We start from the raw sequence: 24,134 nt of genomic DNA, 5'->3' as shown, positions 1-24,134 counted from the left end.
CTGTATGGGGTGCTGGCATAAGCGTTATATTTCTTACTCTATTGGGGACAGTGCGTGATGATGTGGTTGTTGTGGGGTTGCTTCATTTGTGTCTAGGTTTATATTTCTGCCACCTGGCTCCATTGCAGCTAGTTGGTTAGGAGTTGTCCTACGTGTGCCACCACCTCTGAGGCTCCAGCTGAGTAGAGCAGTGGGTGCTGCCTGAGTCACCAGCTGCATGCTGCTCAGAGTTTGTAATCTACAGCCCTGATCTTGGTCAGAAGGCTTTGTGGGCCAGCCCTAGGGCCAGACCCCTTCTCCTGCAGAACCCTCTCAAAGGTGTTGCCCCACTGAGGACTTCTGCCTCAGTGCCGAGCCGATACATTCCTTCAGGGCTTAAGATTAGCACCGCAAGTGCCTCTGGTGCTCAAAACCTGAAATCCCCAACCCCAGGCTGGGTTGGAAATTTCTGCGGGCCTCAGCACCAAACTCTGCTCTCCAGAATTCCCACTCAGAAGTGCTGCTCCACTGAGAGGTGCAACACTGCTTCCCGCCACCGGGCAGGCAGACTTTTCTGAGCGGGCTCCCACTGGGAGAACCTGTCAGGTTGAATCTGCTGAGCCGGCTCTGGTTTGGGGTCTCCAGCTGAGCCTGGCAGGGCGTACTACCTGAGTCACCAGCTACTTGCTGTTCAGGGTCTGTAGATCACAGCCCCTAGCTGGGTCAGGAGACTTTGTGGGCCAGCCCTAGTGCTGGACCCCTTCCCCTACAGCTCCCATTCTAAGGCGTTGCCGCACTGAGATTCACTTTGCCCAGCCGCACCTCAGCTCTGGGTCACAAGCCTAGCACAGTGGGGGTTTCTGCCTCAGTGCCAAGCCGAGATTCTCCTTCAGGACTTGAAGTTAGCACAGCAGAGGACTCTGCTGCTTGAAACTTGAAATCCCCAACCCCAGGCTGGGTGGGAAATTTCTGCTGGCCTCAGTGCTGCCGAACTTTGCTCTCCAGAATTCCCACTCAGAAGCGCTGCTCCGCTGAAAGGTGCAACACCGCCTTCCGCCACTGGGCAGACAGGCTTTTCTGAGCGGGCTCCTGCTGGGAAAACCTGTCTGGCCCATTCTGCAGAGCCGGTTCTGGTTTGGCCTCTCCAGCTGAACCCAGCAGGGGATTCTGCCTGAGGCAGTGTCTGTTCTCTGCTTTGAATTCACAGCCCTGGCACCTATATGAAGCTACTTTCTCAGTTGCACTTTCTCAATGGTGGAAGTGGAGCCCTGAGAGGCACAGAGCTGTGAGGGATGCGCAGCCGTGCCCCTACTAGTTTGCTCTCCTGCCCAGGTTAGGGGTTCTTCTGAGTGTTGCCCAGCCTCTGGAGCTCAGGCTGAGCCCAGCAATAGGATCCACTGGATTCTTTAGCAGCCAGTCCAGTGTTCGGAGCTGATATGGGGATTTCTGAGCCCCAGTACCACAGCGCAGCTCCAGTTGCCTCTGCACTCTCTCAAAGCTGCTAAAAAGTTGGGAGGAATGCTTCTGGGAAATCTCCCCTGCTTGTCCTCCACTAAGCAGGGGATGATGACCCCTATGATCAGTCCAGTAGCCTCCTCTTGGGGCTCCTGCCCTCCAGTGGACTGGTGTTCCTGTCAGTGTGGGCGCCTATCCTTCCAGCCACCTCTGTTTTCCCTGGGGCAGTTGAGACTCTGCCTCCTTACCCCTGCCTGGGATCGTGACTCAACAAGTTTCTTGCAGCGTGCTGTATTTTCTTTCCCACTTTTTGTGGCTGTTCCTTTACACTGTGTAGATCTTCTTGCTTTAGTGAACTCCAGTGACCTTCCCGCTCTTCTCCCTACAATTTTGGTTTACCTGGCATGTTTCTCTGCTGGATCGGTTCCCCTCTTTCCCTACTACACCCTACACCAGCTCTCTGCAGTCTGCCATCTTTTTCCTATCCCCCACACTGATGATTTTCTACCTAACAATTCCACTATACTTTCCTGTGAGCTCTAGTAGTAGTCTTATGGTAGTCTGTATTCCCTTGTGCAGATAATAGTTTGATGTGCCCCAATATTCTCCTGACTTCCTCTCTTACACTTTGTATCCACTTGATATTCATTTCTTTGATTAAAATATCCAGGATTCTATTTACTAACTGGAATGAAAGCGTGCATTTTCCTTGTCCCAGGATACTAGCATGTATCTACAGATTTTTCCCTATTCAATATGATGTTGAGCTATGTGTGTTGACAGCATTGCTCATTTTGAAAAATATTGTTCATTTCCAACTTTGCTTTATGTTTTCAGCGCAAAAGCCTATTATATTACAACCAATGTTTTTCCTGGGTCTATTGAGTTAAGCAATGCTTTCTTTCGCTTCATAGGTTATAGTCTTGTGTAATATTTATTGATCTTATATAGGAATAATCGCTGCACAACTTTCATACATTCTCTAAGTGAGATGGGGGATATGATTAGCTAGTATTTGTTGAGAATTTCTTTTGATTAAAGTTTATGTGGCATTAAGAGATCATTTATTAGTTACTTTTCTGATTATCAATATAGGTATTAGCTTATCTTATTCATTTTTTTCTTGCAAGTTGTGACTTGCTGTGTTGTTACCTTCATTCACTTCCAGGCATGTTTCAGTTTTCTTTTGATATCTGCCATGGCCGGTTATTCTTCCAGGAGCATACTATTGCAGTTCTCTTTCTTTGCACACTTCCTACAATTTCGTTAGCTGTTGGTTCCTTTTCATTTAATGGTGGTCACAAAGCAAGCATTCTACAATTCAGTTTTCACAGTCTTAGGTATCTTTTTCCATAGTATATACTATTTCTCTGGTTTTTGATGTGTGTGTGTGTGTGAGAGTGAGTGTGATGAAGCTGAAATATCTAAATGTTTGACAATAGTTGTATTGAATCCTTTGTCCTCAGTTGCATGTATTAACAAATGCTTTAAATAAGGTGGTGCCATGATGTTGGTCCGTATATACCTTCTAAAATATTTCTCTATATTGAATATTGCATTATCTTTTACTGAAACACATCATTGTTTCCTGTATGATTATTTTCTGATATCTGAATGACTGATGTCCATTATTCTCCATTGACATGGAATTTCTCTACCACTATTTCACTCTGTATCTGTGTATTTCCATTGGTGAGTTGCAATAACTAGAGAAAGCGAATGGACTGTCTTATTATTTAATATGTTAGGTAAGTATAATCTTTTGGTTTAAGACTTCAAAGGCCATTTTGCATATGGGTTTATTATTGAAAACTAACAATCTGATATTATCATTTTTCCATAAGCATTTCAGTACCTAATTTGTGTCATTTGCACATTGATCAGGGAGAATTTCTTCCCACATTCTTCTTGTGAAATGATTGTAATTCTGCATTGAATCACTAAGGGCAGATTCCAGGAAAAGAAATCTGGCCAAGAGCAGCGGAATACCTGGAATCCCCTGCATAAGGCAGAAGTGACAAGAGCACAGCAGCACGGCAGAAATCAGATATACATCTGGCAGTCAACAAACAGGCATGCCATCCAAACTCCAGGGATAGTCAAAACCTCAGCAGCAGCCAGGTTAGAGATGAAATTCACTGGGAGCTTAGGAATTGAACGCAGAAAGAGAATGGTCATTCTCTTGATGCGTTTGGATAATGAGCAGTCACAGATGGAAAAGCTCATTTGGTATATTTGGCATGCACCTTACATTGTTTGGTTTCACTTGTTGTTAGTTTATATCATTATTCAGGTGTTTATAAATTTTAGCCAACTTTTTTCCAGTGTGTCTTGTGTGATAATCTCTACTACACAGATGCCTTTCTCTCTGGAATGTTTCATCCTTAGTGTAATGATGCTTGAGAACAGTCTTCCTACAGTACCCACAGGGCCTGCATGACCTTGAGATTTCAAAGTGTGAGGCAGAAAACTGGAGTATGATTTGAGTAACTTTGTAGGAGTCATTGTATGGTGCAGAGTCACAGTGTAGACTTGTAAGCTGATTCACTATGTGTGGGCACTAGTTCAGGGTTGTAAGCGTGTGCACCACAGAACAAGAGATAACATCAATAAAAAAAGCATTCATGAAATTGAAGTTATGACTGATGTATCAGCGAGTGTTGTCTTAAGGGTTGCAATATCACTTTAAATGGGCACCTTCAGTATCCATCGTCAGGACCCATGCTATAGGATCAATTCTTGCAGAGATTCAAAGTGCTGTATCCATACTCAGCTAGCTGCACAATCTGAATTCAAATTGAACTGTATGACTTAGTACTACATTCTTCTAATAATATTTTGTTGTAAGCCCTGAAATATGTGAAAATCAAATACACAATATTATTTGCACAAGTCGTAAGACCCAGTGAAAATCATTGAAAGTTTGCATTCTGCAAGAGATACAAATGAGACAAAGAAAGATTCACCAGTGGCTTTTATATGACAGACACAAACAGAGATAAAAAAAAAGAAATATGTAAGTTGTCTAATGGCAAATTAATCACACACTAAATATCGCCAGATGCTTATTTTGATTGGTAACAGATCTCTAAGCCATTAACTTCTGGACAGAACACATTTCTAGTGTCTTCCTTTCGAAAAATTCTGTTGTGATGGTAGAATGAATACTCTTTTGCAGGATTGTTTAGTAACTTAGCGAGGCTCCATAGGTAATGTTGAGTTGTTATTCATATTCTTTAAAACCCTGCCAAGATACAAAACATAAAATTATTGTCCAAGTAGTACTTTGTGTGTTATCCACATTAGATTCAGGTGGCAAAAGAGTCCCAGGAGTTTTCATATGCTTGTTTGATAATATACTGTCATGATTTTGCAGTATGTATCATGTGGATCCCTTACTTTTTCAGTATTCTTTTTCAGTAAGTAGTGTAGGATTTTGCAGTATAAATCACATGGATCCCTTAAGTGATAAGTGGAATTTTCAAACGCTTTGATTTGCAGAAAGAAACTACTTTCCTCCATTTAACATTGAGGGGATGAATAAAGCAGGGCTGGCTTCGAACAGTACATGCGGAATGTGTATAGTCACTTCTCACTTTCTCGGTAATAAAGACAATAGACAGATTGTGGAAGTTTTCACCATAACTTTCAAATTAGTAAATATTAAATACTAAGAAAATATCTTCCTCTTGCAAAATTTAATTCTTATCAGTCACTGTTGTCTTTTGCTGTAAGATCTCTTTGTGAAAAATTTCTTCGTTGCCATTAAATATCCTTCATTCGCATCGCACATCCCTATTTCAATTTGGGTCTGCCTATTACTTGGACATTTCATATAAAGAAAACCCTTATCTTTCACATCCTGCTGCTCTATTTCTGAGTCAGATCCCTGCTAACGAGCATGGGAAGGCAGCAGATGATGGCTCAAGCCCTTGTGTCCTTAAATCCACATGAGAGAACTGCAAGGAGCTCTGGACACCCAGTCTCCTAACTGCTCAGCTCTGGACATTGCAGTGATTTGGGAAATGAAGCAGCACTTCGGAGACGTTTCTGGCTTTCAAATAAGTAAGTTACACTTTAGGAACTAAGAAAGACACTATACATTCAACACTGAAAAAGACAAATGAAAAAGAGAAAAAAAATATCTAAACAGCTACTCAATTACAAGGTTTGCATCTTTCCAGGAAAGACACAAAGCAACACTCAACATCGTTTCATAAGGAAAAGATACACAGAAAATACAGCAGTAATGCACACCAATCAAAAGAGTCAAGAGCACTCCTAACACAAATTAAAACTTCAATAAAGCATGACAGAAATAGAAATTCTCACTCATTGCTGGTGGAACATGTAATAGTTTGCTGGTTTGGAAAAATATTAAGCAGTTTTTCCCAATGTTAACCTGAGTCTCAGCATATTCTCTAGCACTTCAGAAACCATAAACCATAAAACTAGAAAAATAGCTTTGAAGGTGGCTATCCAAATAACATTAAAATGTGGTAGAATTGAATTCATACACCAAACAACATGAGAAATTGCAATGCCCTTCAATAGATGGGAAAATGACAAAATCATATTAGTGGTTGAGTAGTGTTCTGTGGAGTAGATGTTCCACATTTTGTGTTAGATGTGCTAAAGAAAGAGAATACCAACTAAGTACAAACAAACCTTTATTATGCAAAGAGAGTCTGCTCCTGGGCCTATCTCTTGTGGTGGAGGAATGCACAGGAGAAGAGAGGGTCTCAAGTGGGAAAGACAAGCAGGGTGGTGGAGACAACGGTTTTATACCCCCACTGACATGGGCGCTGGCATCAGCCCTGCTTCAGCTCTGATAGGAGAGGGCATGTTGGCCTTTGTCAAGCATCGGCCTGTACATGGCATTGGCAGACTTCGGGGAGTGCCAGATCTCTGACAGAGCTCACTGTGGTGTCCACCCATTTTCTGTAACCAGATAATTAGGTCATGTAGAGTTTTTTGCTTTTTGCTTTTGTTTGTGTGTTTGTTATTCAGGTGAACTGGTGTCTTCCTAATCTTGGGCACTGAGTGAACATAGAAATCAACTCGCAGACATGCAGGTAATGCATCTTAGGAATCTGTATTAAGGAGAACCTACCAACCAGAATGGCAATAGCAAAAGATAGAAGAAAAGACAGAGGCACTACGAATGTTACTGAACACTCTCCAGCAAAGGAGCAAAAGCCTCTACTACCCTCAAAGTTAACTGAGGAAGACAAGAGAGAACTCATTATAAAATGCCTGACCAACAATGAGAAGCACATACAAGAGTCCAAAGAATTTAAGGAATATGTTACACAGCAAATAATGGCAATGTATTAAAATTAGAACACAGTGGAGCAAATTAAAAGTACAGTGGAGAGTATCAAAAATAGAAAGAATGAAGCAGAAGAATGTTAGAATTGGAAGATATTTTCTGTCACCATGAAGAAATAAAAAAAAAAAACAACCTGGAAGCAGAGATGGGTCAAGCTAAAACAGGTATTCAATAATTAAAAGATATGATTAAAAGGCCCAACATGAGAGTTATGGGAATTCCAGAAGGCACAGAAGGAGAAGTTGGGATTCAAGCTGTATTTAATGAAATGATAAAGGGAAACTAACCTAATCTGGAGACAGAATTGGAAAACAATATACAGGAATGTCACCAAACTCTCAACAGGGTTGATTAAAAATGAACTTCACACCAATACATGAAAATCGTGCTCTCTTCATTTGAACAAAAAGAAAAAAAAAATCCTTAAGTGTTCACCTTTAAAGAAATGAAGTGACCTATACAGGAAGCACAATCAATCAATCAATCAGCACAGCTGACCTCACAGGGCAAACACTACAGGCCACAAGAGAATGGAATGACATATTCCAGATTCTAAAAGAAAACAAGTTCAGCCCAGAATAATGTACCCTGCAAAGTTCTCTTCTGTCTTTGAAAATGAAATAAAATTCTTCCACAATAAAGAAAAACTTCAAGAATTTGCCTCTTCTAAACATGCCCCACAAATGATACTCGAAGAAGTTCCCATGAAAGTCAAAAGGGGATAGCAACTACAAAAAGCAAAAGCAAATGTGGAGAACATCCCACTAAAAGGCTAACAGAAGACTCACTCAAGGAACAACCCATCGCTAAAATGACAGGACCAAACTGCCCCTTAACATAATAACTCTGAACTTAAATGGCTTAAACTCATCAGTCAAATGGCATAGATTAGAGGACCAGATCAAAAAACAAAATACATCTATTTGCTGCTGCTTACAGGAGACACATCTCACCAACAAAGATCAGAGGCAATTGAAAGTGAAAGGATGGGAGAAGATATTGTAAGTGAATCATAAGGAAAAATGTGCAGGGGTAGCCATTCTTATGTCCAATGACATGGGCTTTGATGTGAAGAACATTAAAGACATAAAGATGGACAACACATAATGATCCAAGGATCCTTTCGGCAAGAAGATCATCATAACAAATGTATATGTGCCAAATGCCAAAGCATCTAGCTATGTGAAACAAATATTAATGGCTTTAATGGAAGAAACAGACACCAAGATGATCATAGTGGGGGATCTTAATACCCCATTAGCATCAATGAACAGATCAAGGAGACAGAAAATTAAACTTATACCAAGCATCTTCTCAGACAATCTTCAACTGAAGCTAGAAACTAAGAATTCAAAACACCAAACAAGACTTGCTAACACATGCACACTAAATAATATGTTACTAAATGAGTAGTTGCTTAGTGAGAAAATCAAGAGGAAATCAATGTGTTGCTCAGATAAAAGTTCATTTCAATCAGTGCTTATGTCAAGAACTAGAAAAGCATTAAATAGATCGGCTAGCCCTACAGTTCAAGAAGCTAGAAAAACAACAGCAACTCAATCCTGATATTAGAAGTAAGAAAAAAAAAAAAAAACAACAACAAAATAAGGGGAGGAATAAACAAAAAAAGAGATAAAAGAACTAGACATAAGACAATGAATCAAAGAGTTGGTTCTTTGAGAAACTTAACAAAACAGACTCCCCACTAGCCCATCAGGAACTATTACAAGCAACTATATGCAGCAAATCACAAGATCTAAAAGAGATGGATAGATCTTTGGACACATACAATCCGCCAAAACTGAATCAAGAAGCAATTAACAACCTAAGTAGACCTATCCCATTGCATTGAAATTGCGTCAGTAATTAAAGCCCTTCCAACCAAGAAATGTCCTATACCAGATGGCTTTACTGTTGAACTCTAACAAATGTTTCAAGATGAACTTTCCTCAATTCTCCACAAGATTTTCCAAATAATAGAAAGAGAGGCAAATCTTCCAAACTCTTTCTATGAATCCAATATCACTTTAACACCAAAGCCAGAGAGAGAAACAACAGAAAAAGAGAACTACAGACCAATATCCTTGATGAACATAGATTCAGAGATCCTCAACAAAATGCTAGCCAACCAGATCCAATGAAACATCAGATCATTCACCTGGACCATGTGGGATGGTTCAACATCCACAAATCAAAAAATATGATACAGCACATACACAAATTAAAAATAAAATCCATATGATCTTCTCACCAGATGCAAAGAAGGCATTGGATAAAATTCAACACACTTCATGCTGAAACTCCTAAGACAGACATAGAAGGAACATTCCACAACACAATCAAAGCAATATATGAGAAAACCAATGCCAGCATCATACTAAATGGAGAAAGATTGGAAACCTATCCACTAAAATCAAGAATTAGACAGGGATGACATCTGTCACCACTACTCTTCACCATAGTATTGGAAGTCATTACCAGAGCCATCAGACAAGAATGAACAGAATTAAAGGAATCCAAACTGGAAATGAGGAACTGAAATTATTGCTACTTGAAGACTACATGATTCTCTACATATGAGAACCAAAGGCTCAGTCAAAAGACTGTTGGAACTCATTAGAGATTTTGGCAGAGTAGCAGGATACACAATTACTGAGCACAAGTCAATGGCACTGTGTACGCAAACAATTTCAAGGCTGAGAAAGAAATTGTAAGTACAGATCCCTTTAACATAGAAGAGAGCAACGTTAAATGCCTTAAATGGGACTACATCAAACTAAAAAATGTCTGTGCAGCAAAGGAGACAATTCTCAATGGGAGGAAGTAACCAACAGAGGCAGAGAAATATTTGCACACCACACAAGTGGTAGGAGACTAATATCCAGGATTTACAAAGGGCTACAGAATCCCAGAAACAATAAAAAGCAAACAAGCAAACAAGCCTGTCAAGAAATGGGCAAAGGATTAAGCAGACATTTTTCAATAGAACAGACTGAAATGGCTAACTGACATATAAAAAGATACTCAGGCTCTCAAGCCATCAGAGAGATCCAATTGAAAGCCATGTTGAAGTACCAGCTAACTCCAGTGAGACTGGCCTACACTCAGAACTCAAGTAACAATACCTGCTGGCAAAGATGTGGAGAGAAAGGTAGTCTCCTTCACTGCTGGTGGCAGTGTAGGCTAATGCAACCATTGTGGAAATCAGTATAGAGAGGGCAGGGAGAATTGTAAACAAGTCTACCATATGATACAGTTCTCCTGCTCCTACGAATATACCCAATAGGAATGAAATCTGCATATGTGAAGGGGATCTATAGGCCTATATTTGAAGAAGCAAAATCTACACTAGCAAAGACATGGAAACAATCCAGATGTGCTCCCAAAGAAGAACAGTTAAAGAAACTGTGCTACTTCTACTCCATGAAATAGTATTATCTATTAAGAAGAACAAAATTATGCCATTTACAACCAGGTGGTCCCAAGGAGAGTCCATTATGCTCAGTCAAATATATCAATCCCAGAAGAGCAAATACATACATTCTCACTAATATTAAGAAACCATCATGGAAAATATAACTTCAATGACCTGATCCATACTGGTTTTTATGTGTTTGTTAGTTTGTTAGTTTTTGACTGTTTTATTTATTATTTTTTTGCTGCATCAAATCTTTTAATGTTTTAGAACTCAGTTACATTTATCCCAGATACATTCTTTTCCTGACTGGACAATAAGATGCCGGACTCTATGTTTGGTATATGCTTGCAATGGGGGAATCTCAACTGAACTTGAACTGTGGTTATGCAACAAGGTGTAGGAATCCACCAAGGTTGGAGGGTTTGGGGAGTGGTGAGGAGAATCCAAGTACCTATGAAACTGTGTCACATAAACAATATAATAAATGAATTAAAATTAATAAATAAATAAAAAAGAAGCCATCATGGAAAGTATAACTTCAGTGACCTGATCCATACTGGGTTCTATTTGTTTGTTAGTTTGTTAGTTTTTGACTGTTTTATTTATTTATTTATTTGTTTTTGCTGCATTCCATTTTTTGATGTTTTAGAATTCAGTTTCATTATCCCAAATACATTCTTTCCTTTATTTGAATTCCTCACTGCCTCATGGATTACATGGTGGCATCATTTTTCCCAAGAGACTTATTTTTGATAAAGATTGGTTAATTTTATTGCAAAGTCAGATATACAAAGAGGAGGAGAGATATTGATGAAGATCTTCCGTCCGATGATTCACTCCCTAAGTGAGCTCAAGGGACAATGCTGTGCTGATCCAGAGCCAGGAGCCAGGAATCTTCTCCATGTCTCCCACACGGGTGCAGGATCGCAAAGCTTTGAGCTATCCTTGACTGCTTTTGCAAGCCACAAACAGGGAGCTGGATGGGAAGTGGAGCTGCCTGAATTAGAACCGTTGCTCATATGGGATCTCGGGCACGCTCACGGTGAGGACTTTAGCCGCTAGGCCACGCTGTTGGGCCATAAGAGACTTTTGCGGTTTTTGTTTGTTTGTTTGTTTGTTTGTTTGTTTTGTCACACTTGTGTTGTTTAATCAGTGGTGGTTTTTCATGGTGTTGTAATTGCTGTGGTGATTCCTGGTTGCTGTTATTCTAATTCATACCAGTATTTGAGCTTGTTTCATGACTTCTCATTTAGGGAAATGTACAAGGATGAAGTACTGGGGCCTATCATATCAAGATGTGGGGGAACAATGCAACATTCATTCCTGCTTCCAAACAAAAGGTGGGCTCCCAATAAAATTGTTGCTGAACTGTTTGTCATTGGGTTGCTGAACTGTTTGACATTGTCTGTACCAGCAATGCTTGGGCACACTTCAATAAGAGACTGATGCAATTATGACATAATTATGGAATTATGGGGAAGTTTTTTTGTGCTGTGGGGTAGAATCCCAGTCTATGCAATATTGAACCACAAAATTCAAAAATTTTAAAATAAAAATATATACCAAAAAGCAAAAGAATCAGCTAATAAGAAGTACAATGTTCAAGAGTAAAAGCAGAGAACAAATCACAACATAGATAACTGAAGACTCCCCTGCCAAGGAAGAAAAGCCTTTAGCTCCCTCAGTGATAACTGAGGACTACACTGAAAAAATGGGGCTACAAAATGACAGTGGCAGAAGAATAATCTCAGAGTTCAAAGATATTTCTTATTACAATGGGAAAACAATTAAAAGGTGGAAGCAGAGCTGGGTGAAGCTATAAAGAAGAAAGGGTATTTAAGAAGTAAGACACACTATTAAAAGGCCCACATAGAAGAGACATAAAAATCCTAGAAGGTGCAGAAAGAGAAGTTCTGTTAAAAAATGCATTCAATGGGCCAAGCAGCATGTGCTAACAGCTGGGTTCGTCATCTTGGAGGCGCCCGGGGTCCCGTGTGGGTGCTGGTTCTAATCCTGGCAGCTCCACGTCCCATCCGGCTCTCTGCTTGTGGCCTGGGTAAGCAGTTGAGCACAGTCCAAAGCTCTGGGATCCTGCACCCATGTGGGAGACCCAGAAGAAACACCTGGCTCCTGGCTATGGATTGACTCAGCTCCAGCTGTTGCACTCACTTGTGGAGTGAATCATCGGACGAAAGACCTTCCTCTCTGTCTCTCTTCCTCTCTGTATATCTGACTTTGTAACAAAAATAAATAAATCTTTATCAAAGAAATGAATTCAATATGCCTGGCATGGTATTCTAGCGTTCAGAATCATCGTTTTTCATGCATCAAGAACTCATAGGACACTAGTTCTAATACCCACGACCCGACTTACCCTACAGCTCCTGGCTTGTGTCCTTGGAAAACAGTGAAGGATGGTCCAAACCATGCGATGCTGCACCCAGACAGGAGACCTAGAAGAGGCTCCTGGCTCCTGTTTTCGAATCAACTCATCTCCTGCCATCAGTGATACTTGGGAAGTGAGTCTACAGGTAGAAGATCTTCCTCTGACTCTCCTGCTCTATATACTTGACTTCCCAATAAACATAAAATAAATCTATTCTAAACAACAAATTCAATGAAATAGCATATGAGAAATTTCATGAACTGCAGAAAGAATAGACCTTAACATCAAGAAAGGGCACAGAACACCCTACAGGTGTTTGGACCAAAAGTAATCTTGACCACAATGCAAGATAATCAAGTTCTAGTCAATGGAACACAAGGAAGAAATCCTTCAATGTGCTCGAGAAAAAAAAAATATATGTATCAATTGACATATAGAGGAAGTACAATTAAATTCATAGCTGATCTCTCACAGGAGACTATAGGCCAGAAGAGAATGGTGTGATATATTCCAAATTCTGAAAGCAAAGCTTGTGAGTTCAGGATAACATCTCAGCAAAGCTTTCCTTTGTCATCTTCTCCTAGTTTTGGATTTTTATTTATGTTCATTTTTGGTGATTTTTTACATAGGTGATTAGGATGAATAGGGTCAAGGGCTACAGGACATTGGGTGAGATCACAATTTCTACGTTCTCTTTTTTTTTTTATTGCTGAATCTGGAGGAAGGGAGTAGTCAAGGAGAGAAGTCACATTCAGCCTCCTTTATTGACAAGGCGGATAAACAGAGAGGAGGAAAGACAGAGGTCTTCTGTTCAATGATTCAGTCTCAAAGTGACCACAATGCCCAGATCTGAGCCGATCTGAAACCAGGAGCCAGGAGCTTCTTCTAGGTCTCCCATGTGCATTCAGGGTCCCAAGGCTTTAGGCCATGCTTGACTGCTTCCCAGGCCACAAACAGGGTACTGGATGGGAAGTGAAGTGGTCCATTGGGATTAGAGCCAGCCCACATAGGGGATCCTGCTGTGTGCAAGGTGAGGACTCTAGGCTACCCTGTTGGGCCTGGCTTTGTTTTCTAAAAATGAAGATTCTTCCACAGTAAAGAAAAAGAATATGCCTTGACTGCTCTCCATGAACCAGCATGCGGGTGGAGCAGTGGGCAGGCCTTCCAAAACCAGAGTGTCTTTGGGAGGAAGAAATGTCTTTGCTTTCACAATATGCCTTATACACAAATCGTCTGGCTCCAATTCTATGAAATTTGTGAGGTTGTTCAGTGCACAGCTGTTAGGCAAGAGGAAGGAAACTTACAACTGACAGTTCAATCATAACTTGCACTTTGCCCCCATGGCGATTTTCTGGTTTCATGGTCGTCCCTACAGAGATGAGCATCAGGATTATTTAGAAGGAGGAGCAAGTGCATGGAAAGAAGCTGCATGGAAATGGAAGCCAAGGAAAAGAAGGGAAATAAGCAACAAAAAGAAATAGTGTTGTCCCATGCAGAGGGAACCTCCTTTGCAGAGACTGAAAGGAGCCTGTGTAGTTCTTGTCCACGTTGGAGGATGTTCTTGGTACTCAGTGACGTGCCTTGGGAGAACACAGTCATCTCCATGCTGAAGCCTCATGCAATTAAAATGTGACAGTTCTCCTCAGCATTCTCATTCTGAAAAATCATTCTGGTACTGGGTCTGTGAGCTGATGTTTACCTAATAGAATGAATTGCCTAGTGAAATGATTCCATCAATGAATACATGATTGTCCCATGACTTACTTTAGGGTGGAGATAGAACGTTGTAGTAGTTGGAGGTGGGGGGCAGCCTCATTACATGACTGTTCGGGGAATTTCCGCCTCACTCACTTTTTGCTTCCCAAATAACTGAACCCTAATCTTCTTTGGCCATCAGCCTCTGTCACCCACACCAAGATTCAAAAACTCTACAATTCCCCAGCTACGTAGCCCTTTGAGAATAGGTAGTAAGATGAATGTATGTATTACAGGAACTGCCTGAGAAGAGAATATTGAACACCAACCTACAAAAAAAAATGTCCTGGATCCATGATAATGTGGTGATTGCCAAGTGAAATATTCCCTATTACATAGAACACTGAATCCTACAGATGACACTGCTATTACATATGATTGTATTAAACGCTACAAAGGAAAAAGCCAGACTTTCATGAAAGTGTGAATGGATGTCTAGATGGGTCCAGAGGCAAGGTCCAAACCTCATCAGTTTAAGAAAAAATTCCCTAATCAAATATTTAAACTGAACTTCAAAGGACCAATGAGTACCAGATGAATAACAGTTGCTCTAGTGGTTAAGACACTGGTGGAGGGGTCAGCACTGTGGCCACTACCTGTACCTTAACCTGTACTTTAACCTGTGATGCCCACATCCTGCATGAGCATGGGTTGGAGTCTTGGCTGCTCTACCTCTGATCCATTTCAAATAAATATTGGTAACAAAAAATGGTTGAGACATCACACTCCATATCAGAGTTCCTTCAGTATGACACAGAATGCATCATTCAGACAGAAAGCCAATAAACATAAATTTAAGTCAAATCATGCTATCCAGCAGATGGGCCTCACAGACAGTTTGCATAATATTTGACCTAATGTCTACAAACTACACACTCTTCTCATCAGCATTTGGAAGCTTTTCAGAATTAGACCACGTATCATGCCTCAAATAAAGTCTCAGCAAAAGTCAAAATTATTTTCTGACACTAACCATTTAAAAGCTGCCATGTAATACTGTCCAAAGCTTCTCTGGGTAGCCAAATGATTACTGCTTCCCAAGCCCTTGTACGACCTGAGATATTCTCCACTTAGACCTGGAACTAGCACCAACTCATTTGTAGTTCTGTGCAGCCCGTCCTGGGAGCCACAGGTGTCCCTGTATTGGGTGTAGCATCTGTGTAGATGGATTCATAATTGTAGTGTGTCTACCCACGACTGGTCAGGCCCTGAAACGTTGGACCTTTTCTCACTGTTTCTCCCCAGCCCCATCAAACACAATATGAGTTCTCTACCCTCAGACACACCCAGCCAGCAAATGTTACTGGGGTCCTTGCAGTCTCAGGAGCATCGAGTTCTCCTATAATTAGCATATAGGAGAGAAACACACATGAATATGTGTTACTCATGATCACAGGCACATACATACATATGTCATTATAATTCCCTGACATGCACACAGGTGCACATTTCCATGACACCCACATAGTCATGCAAACACCTACATGTAAGTGCACCATACATCTGTTGGTCTTCAACACTGAGGGTATAGAGCCTGGAAACAGCAGGCGGAGGAACCAGATGATGCCATTTCTTGCAACAATATCAGAGCCAAAGTCAAAAAGAGGCCATCATGCTTCACTGGAGATAAGATTCCTCTCCTAAACCCCAAGGAGTATTTAACAACAGGTTTCTCTCCCACAGTCCGTGAACAGATCCTCCTTTCATATACTCAAAAGTAATACAGGTATACAGCTCCATGAAGTCTTAAGGAAACCTGATCTAGAACCTCTGTCCTAAACAGTAGTAACAGTGGTGGTATGTAACTTGGTCTTCAGGTGTGTATGCAAACAACATTCATTAGCATGAAGAAAACAGGTTGGTGAAAGATGTGTCTAAGGGTCACAAGTCAGCATCCCCCAAAAATCTCAGCAACACTCCTCTGTTTCTCTAACTCATTTCTCATCATGATAGTGGAAACGTGCTTAAACATTTCTTCAGTCCGCACAAAGTTGGAGAAATTCGTGACTTGAATATCTCAAGACATCTCTGAACTAAAGGCTGCTGGCTTGTGTTGGCTGTTAGATGATTTTATCTCTCTTTTACTCTCCTTCTCCACAAACACGCTGCCTCTTCCCATATGTGTTCTCTAGTAAGCTGATGAGTGCAGTCTCAACCACACTCCCTGAAAGCATATGGCTTCTACGTTCTGTGTCCTCTCGTGTGTGATGAAATGCAACTTCTGTGTGAAAACCCTCCTTCACTCCCTTCAAATTGAGAGCTTCTCCCTTGTGAGTTTTTGTTGCCTGGTGAGGTGTGATTTTTGTGTGAAGTCTTGCCTACATTATTTACACTCATTGGGTCTCTTCCCAGTTAGCAAACACTGGTGACAGATAATAAGGTTTACACATAAGACTCTATCAACCTCAGTGTGATGACCCAAATCTCCACAAGAGTCTTTTTTCATCAGGAAAATCTAGACGGGGAAAACAGCTTGGTGGTGAGGTGCGTTAAGCTTCAGACTGCAGTGCTGCCAGCCTGTATATATGATTGCTGAACTTGTAGCTATGCTGCTTCTGAGCAACCCCCTTGAGAGTACATCTGGGAAAACAGCAGACTATGGCCTTAGTTTGTGGATGCCACTATGTGCGAAACCTGAAAGATATTCTTTGGCCCTGACCTAAGTCTGGTCCAGCCCTGGATGTTGGGGCTATTTGGGAAGTGAGCCAGCAGACAATGGATTTCTCAATTTCTCTCTTCTGTCTTTGTAGCTTTTCAAGTAAATAGAAAAGTCTTTCTAAAGAAGAAAACAGAAGTGAAAACCAGACCTAATCCCGAAACACTTGGCTGTGCTCCTACTCATATTTCAATCAATTGTTTTATTCAGCAAATCTCCATTTCCATGGCCAGTCCTAAGCACAGAATTCACATGACAACATCCCATTGAAACAATGACTAGACAGAAACATATGCCTTTTGGGGGGGTGGGGATCATGGAGAAAATGTAAAATAAACTGTTCATGATCCAGAAGGAACTTCCATAGTAGAAGAGCTGCAAAGTGACCAAGAACTTGTTTTTTGTCTTGGGCCCTCTCTGAAAGGGGTGTTGTGGGACAATTTTGTGCACCAAGTATTTAACAAATAAAAGAACTAAATGAAACTTGTATCAATTGTTCCCAGGAGTCAAAGACATAAAAAATGGGTCAGGATTAGGTTACACTGGTTTAAGTCACTGACTATGACACTAGTATGCCATAGAAGCACAAGATTGAGCTCTGGCTGCTCCATGTCCAATCTCCTGTGTGTTACTGTGCCCAGGGAAAGAGCACAAGATGGTTCAAGTGCTGAAATACATGGGAAACCTAGATGCATTTCAGACTCCTGGCTCAAGTCAGAGATAGTCTCGGCAGGTGCAGCCTTAAAACAAATTGTATATATATATCATATACAGATACATGATTGGTGTAGAGACAGAGAGGAAATCTTCCGTCTTTTGATTCACTCCCCAGTGGCCACAATAACCAGAGATGTGTCCATTTAAATCTTGAGCCACGAACTTCTTCCAGGGTCCCCCATGTGAAAGTGGGAATGATCCCAAAGCTTGAAGCCATCCTCACGTGCTTTCCCAGACCACAAGCAGGATTCTGGAAGGGATGTGGAGCAGACAGGACATGAACTGGTGTCCATATGGGATCCCAGCATGTCCAAGATGAGGACTTTAGCCATAGGATGCCATACTATGCCCTACTGCAGCTTTGGGGGAATAAAACAGTAGGTGGTGATCTCTCCTTTCTATCTCTCTCTGTCTCTGTGTTTGAGTCTCTCTATAACTCTTCCTTTCCTTTGATAAGTAAGTCTTTGTTTTTGCTAAATGGAAATCACATTTGAATTGAACTTTGGCAGCACTTACATTACATTTGACTCCTTAGAGTTGAATCACAAATATTCCCGAGGGGACTCCTTTGCTTATTTCAACACAACAGTGCTACTTACCTCTCACTGTTATGAGCTCTTCCTTTTTCTTCCCTTCTTTTTCTTCTCGTTGCTTCCCTTGACACCCAGCTTCTGGTCATACTCAGCTCCATACCATATTAGCAGCTCACAGTCTGGTTTGATGACCTGGCAGGTGCGGTAAAATATCTGCCCGTGGTATTGGAAGGCCACCAAATTCTGCTCCTCATCATTCCGGGCACAGGTCACATACCTGGGGTGGAGATAAATCCTGAGTTTGCATGCTCTGCCATGTTTAAATCTCATGTGTTCTGTAATAGCCTCCACCCTGCTTTCATACCAATTCTGCAAGAGCTCTCCCTGCAAACATATTCCTCTGTCATGAGATCAGTGAACTCCCAGGTACAAGTTGTAGATACAGTGTTCATTGTGATAAGCATGCTTTCTTCCTTCCTTCCTCACTAGTCATCCTCAAAACCCAAGCCCACCTTACTCCCACCTTGACTGCCATGAAACACACAGAGTTTCCCTAAACTCCAAATTTCATTCAGTTTTCTGCTACAGAATTGCATGAATGGACACACTCCTTACATCTAGCTTTCCACACATGCTCCACAACTCAGCTTTCCCAAAGGCAATCTTTTGGAGTCCTTTCTCTTGGATCTTTCTCCTGGATCTTGGGAGTCCAAGATCCAGATACAGAAATGTAGAGGAGTCTTCATTGTTTCTTATCCTCTCACAGAACTGCTCACAGAAACCCTTGCCCAGATGCAGCTTCCTTTTCTCATACACATCCCAGGTTTGGTATTGTTTTGTTTAGTTGATAAAGTTTAGCATTTTATTTTTATTTGAGAGGCACAGAAGCAAAGAGGACAAGGGGCAAAAGACAGAGATGCCAGGAGAACGGGTGGAGTGGGGACACAGAAAGAACACAGTGGCAGGATCTTCAACCAGGTCTTCCACGTGGGCACAGAGGTCAAAGATTGAGGACATTCTCTGAAACTTCCCTGGATGCTTGGGGAAGCCACTGGTTTGGCAGTAGAGCAACCAGTACTTGGGATGCAGGCTTCACAGTCACTGCCTTTGTCCACTGCATGTCAATGCCTGTCCCCAGAACCTGGTTGTTTCCTTTTTTTTTTTTTTTTTTTTTTTTTTTTTTTTTGTCTTTCACTGTCTCATCGATTGAAGGTCTTATGTCTGAAGTTGTTCTGACAGTGTATAATTGTCAAAAGACTAAGAAACATTACTGCCAAGTACCAATCTCATGGAATCTCCATGTATTTCGGAAATTTTTGACACTGGAAGGGCTTAATCAATGCTAATTAGAGAAAGAGTGAGTCTAATGGCCCCAGTTGATCTAGATTCATCAAGGCCCATCTTTGTGTTCTGTTTATTAAGCATAGTGATATATGTTATGAAAAAAGACATAGTATTTATATAGAATGTGCTTTTAGAAACTGGTCATGACATTCACAGGTCATTAGAATAAAGATGAAAGAGGACATATAATGTAAAAGTCACTAAGGAAAGTAGAGGAGAAAGGAAAGTGATCTTGTCTTGGAGAGAAATATCCTCTGTAGTTGTGACATGCCATGGCTCTTACCTCATCCAGTTGGCAAAAGAAGTATCCTTTGCATCCACGTACTCATGGCTGCTCATGCCCTTGGCTATCTGAGTTTCAAAAAACTAGGTTAATACATTTCTGAAATGGGGGTAGTTCCTCAGAAGTATTAACACTATCATCACGTTCTGTGACATTACATGAGTCCCACACATGTTGATTCTTTACATAGTGTTGGTACACATTTATTCTGGCTTATTTACCTACAGTAGAAGCCCATAGAGGAGATTGCCACTGCTTTATTTTTTACAGCCCAGTGATATTCTCTATGCTAATATTTATTTATTTTTTGGAATTATTTATTTTTATTACTAAGTCAGATGTACAGAGAGGACGAGACAGAGAGAGAGAGAGAGAGGAAGACCTACCATGTAATGAGCCACTCCACCAACTGACCACAACAGCCAGTGCTGTGCCGATCCGAAGCTGGAAACCAGGAAACTCTTTGGGGTCTCCCATGCAGGTGCAGGGTGCCAAGGCATGGGCTGTGCTCAACTGCTATCCTAGGCCACAAGCAGGGAGCTGGATGGGAAGTGGAACTGCTGGGATTAGAAAGAGTGCTCAGTTTTGATCCCAGCAGGTTCAAAGTGAGGACTTTAGCCACAAGGCCATGACGCCGAGCCATGTGCTAATCTTATAGCCTGGTTGATCATGTTGGCTCAACTCATGCCATAATGTGTAGAAGGACACATGAACCAGTCTCATGCTAGGCAGGTGAAAAGCCATCAGACTGGAAAGGGATGTGCTTCTTACCTGCCAGCTGTACCCACTGTCGGCTTCCTCTTCCAATTCTGTGATCTTGCCCTCAAAAGGACCAAAGTGCAGCCCCAAAGGCAGATCAGATGCTTCATTAAATACTCCAAGCCCAGCCTCCGGAATGCTCGATGGGCCAATTCGAAGTCCAGTGGGCACACTGAGGAGAGCACGGCTAGGATGTCCCTTATCCACTGAATTGTCCTTTAGAAACATTGGGGGTCCATGAGCAGCACAGCTCTTCAGGTAGTATATCTGACACTTCGCACAATATGCAGATGAGAGTGGAAGGGATTAGGAAAGTATACCAAACGTTGCTGGCTATAGAGAGCATCAGAAGCAGCCAAGTGCTCACATCACTCAGCCTTAGTCTTGCACCCCAAGCTACCAGAAGACAGAATGATGTAAGACCAAATTACAAGTGGAATTTCAATTCAGATTTTTCTTTGTGGATGTGCCAAAGGGTCACTTACACAGGTAGTCATCATCCTCAGTCTCACGGAACTCTTTGTATGTCTGAGCTTTTCTTCCTTTCAAGTTGTACATCTGAAATTCTTCATTCTCATCCTTTCTTCTGAGTTCTGAGATGGAGAGACTAAGTCAGTGAAGTTATCAGTTCTTTTGGGTTTAACGTTTCAAATAAAATAAAGGGCTTTCAAGACAAGGAAAAACTGCATGGACATTTGTTTTTCATTAAATCTCTGGTTTATTTCATTTCCCCTGAAGCTTGAACATCTGTTTACTTAAAAGGCAAAGAATGACACATCTAGAGATTGACACAGCAGTTGAGAGTATCAGAGCATACAGAAAGCAGAGAGAGGTGGGGAGGTTCACTCCTTGAGTAACCTGGATAGTACCCAAATCAGTCTCAGATCAGAAAGCTTTATTCAGTTTTCCCAGAGAGTTGTAAGACCTCAATCACTTATCTCCTCACCAAGTGTTACTAAGTTGTATATCAACAATTTGCTAGAGTCAGAGTTAGGGTCAGTTCTGGAACCCAGGCACTCTGCCATGGGAAACAGGCATATTAACTGGCATCTTCACTCCTAGGACAACTGAATTCCTCTCTGTAAAGGTTTTGCAGATAGGATAAGCAACCTGATCCTGATTAATTTTTTTTTAGATCATCCCCAAAAGAGCCTAAAATATAATCATGTTTCTACAGGCTCTATTTGTTTTGTGTTGGGTGTGACCCAAGCATGCAATTGCGTGCCTCATAGCTTGACCATCCTCATCAAGCCTAACCCTCCTTGGGCTTCCTAGTGGGCCTAGAGAGACAACTCCTGAAATTATTTTCTTACCAAGTTTTTGTCTAGAGTGCTGTCTTGAGCTGTTTGATTCCTTAGAATGGAACACTGCTTTCCGGCCCTTCTTTGAGCCAGTGGTGTTTAGTAAATTTGCTGTTCCTGATGATTCCTTCATACTGATTTCATTATGTAAATGCCCGTTGGACTTTCCCTTTAATAAAAAAGTAACATTTTTTTTTTTTAAACTCTCTGTTCAGTCCAGTTGTACTTTGAGATTAGAAAGTGTTTTCAGGTACATGGCATTCTTCAATGTATCAGCAAACATGGGAACTATGTGAGGTGATTGAATACTGAAGGGAAAAGCAGTGTCTGTGTTTCTAGTGCATTTGGGGATAGATCACATCATTTGAGGCTGTTTCTCTCCAGATGGCTTTCAATTTTCTCTGCACAAGTGAAAGTGGAAAAGGGGAGGACATTTAGATAGGTAATCTGGAGAACAACATTTGTGAAAGCATGTTGGTAGGGCTTGTTTAGAAAAGTATGTCTTGGGCTCGGCGGCATGGCCTAATGGCTAAAGTCCTCGCCTTGAACACTCCGGGATTATATGGGCACCTGTTCTAATCCTGGCACCTCTACATCCATTCCAGTTCCCTGCTTGTGGCCTGGGAAAGAAATTGAGGACAGCCCAATGCATTGGAACACTGCTAGCACATAAGTGACCCAGAAGATGTTCCTGGTTCTTGGCTTCGGATTGATGCGTACCGGCCCTTGCGGCTAACTTGGGGAGTGGGTGATGGGATGGAAGATCTTTTCTGTCTCTCCTCCACTCTGTGTATCTGACTTTGTAATAAAAATAAATATTTTTTAAAAAAGTATGTCTTATTAACCTGTGGACCGTGAAGGGAAAATATAGGAAAGCACAGACAGGATGAAATACAACTGGAGAATTTTGTGGCATACATGAGGTTAGGAAGAGGTGAAATCAGATGATTGTTGAAAAAGTAAGATGGTGATAAAAGCTGAAAATGAAAATATCCTGAGCATATTTGATTTGGGGATTGGATAAGCTGGTGCCTATATCAATTGGCTTGAACCCAGGTGTACTGTTAGATATTTCTCGACAGCTACACTTCCTGACCTGCAAATTGGCATACATGTAGCTAAAGTTCATTTTGAGATATTACATACTCATTAATGTGAATTTTGGAATATTTTTATAGTACTGCTACCAGTTTACCATGTTTTTATACCTGAATCCCAATTCAGAAATTATACATATCTTTAGAATTCCTTGGACTTGCTTTTCTGTTTCATCAGAAAATGTTGAATGAATTTTCCAGAAAACTTGGAGAAGTTCTTCATGACGCAAACTCTGTCAAAATTTTGGAGAAATATTTGTAATCAACTGGACACTCAAAAGTCATGTTGTATTATAGAAGCAACAGGAAACAAAAATAATTGCAAACATTGAAAGGACTGCGTACTTAGTACCCAGAGAAAGAGGAGGTTGTTTTGTCCTATAAAATGAGGACATGAGTTTAAGATACAATTCTGTTTGCCGTATGAGTGAACACAGAGGGAAGTTTAAGTTACTGTCTGTTTGATACATTCTCAGCATTAAAGCCTGGAGTCTTCAGGCTTGGAGGTTTTCTCTCTCTCTCTCCAGTAAGATTTTATGTTAATTCGTAAGGAACATTTCCAGAGAGAAAGAGAGACAAATATTATCAATCCACTGGATCATTCCCAAGTCACGGCTACAACCAGAGCAAAGCTGATCTGAAGCCCAGAACCAGGAGCCTCCTCCAGGTCTCCCACATGGTGCCATGGTCCTTAGGCTTTGGGCCATCCTCCACTGCTTTCCCAGACCATCAGCAGAGAACTGGATGGGAAGTGGAACAGCTGGGAAATGAATGGGCTTCCACATGGGACCTCGGAGTGTGCAAGGTGAGGATTTAGCCACTAGGCCCATGGAGACTTTCTCTGCTCTAAATAAAGTCCCTATGAAGGTGCGGACACCCACTCTTATCTCAAACACTTAACAGTACTATACCTCACATTCCTCAACGTTTAAATGAGTGTTTTTCAGTAACTGATTCGTAGGGTTGTTGGAAGGTTTAACTGTGTGTGTTGATGATAAACCTTACAAACACAGTCTGAAATACTGTGAGAACAACACAAGAAGTAGCGATTAGTTGGCTTGTTTTGTTTAATGTTCATGATCTATTATGAAAGATCTATTATGAAAGCTATTTTGAAAG

The 24,134-nt window shown here is 41.2% G+C and overlaps 2 protein-coding genes across 2 annotated transcripts in view; both read right to left on the bottom strand.

Annotated features, from left to right (window-relative positions):
* Window positions 1-13,931, bottom strand: part of LOC131478707 (serine/threonine-protein kinase 24-like) — a 50,604-nt gene extending 36,673 nt beyond the window's left edge. Inside the window, 1 exon segment of the mRNA XM_058659291.1 lies at window positions 13,875-13,931. Within this exon segment, the coding sequence (XP_058515274.1) occupies window positions 13,875-13,931 (57 nt within the window).
* Window positions 13,932-18,330: 4,399 nt separating this feature from the next.
* Window positions 18,331-22,051, bottom strand: LOC131478706 (histone-lysine N-methyltransferase PRDM7-like; the record flags this gene model as incomplete). The annotated part of the gene is made up of 5 exons (XM_058659290.1): window positions 21,931-22,051; window positions 21,105-21,210; window positions 20,630-20,903; window positions 19,859-19,926; window positions 18,331-18,508 (listed from the first exon to the last, which is right to left on the bottom strand). Coding segments are annotated over exons 1-5 (747 nt in total), but the record flags the coding sequence as incomplete, so codon positions are not given.
* Between the last annotated feature and the right edge of the window lie 2,083 nt (window positions 22,052-24,134).

The sequence above is a fragment of the Ochotona princeps genome, chromosome Y, assembly GCF_030435755.1.
Source record: "Ochotona princeps isolate mOchPri1 chromosome Y, mOchPri1.hap1, whole genome shotgun sequence".
Classification (NCBI taxonomy): Eukaryota; Metazoa; Chordata; class Mammalia; order Lagomorpha; family Ochotonidae; genus Ochotona; species Ochotona princeps.
The sequence above is the reverse complement of the archived record's forward strand: the minus strand, read 5'-3'. Positions and strand labels throughout refer to the sequence as shown.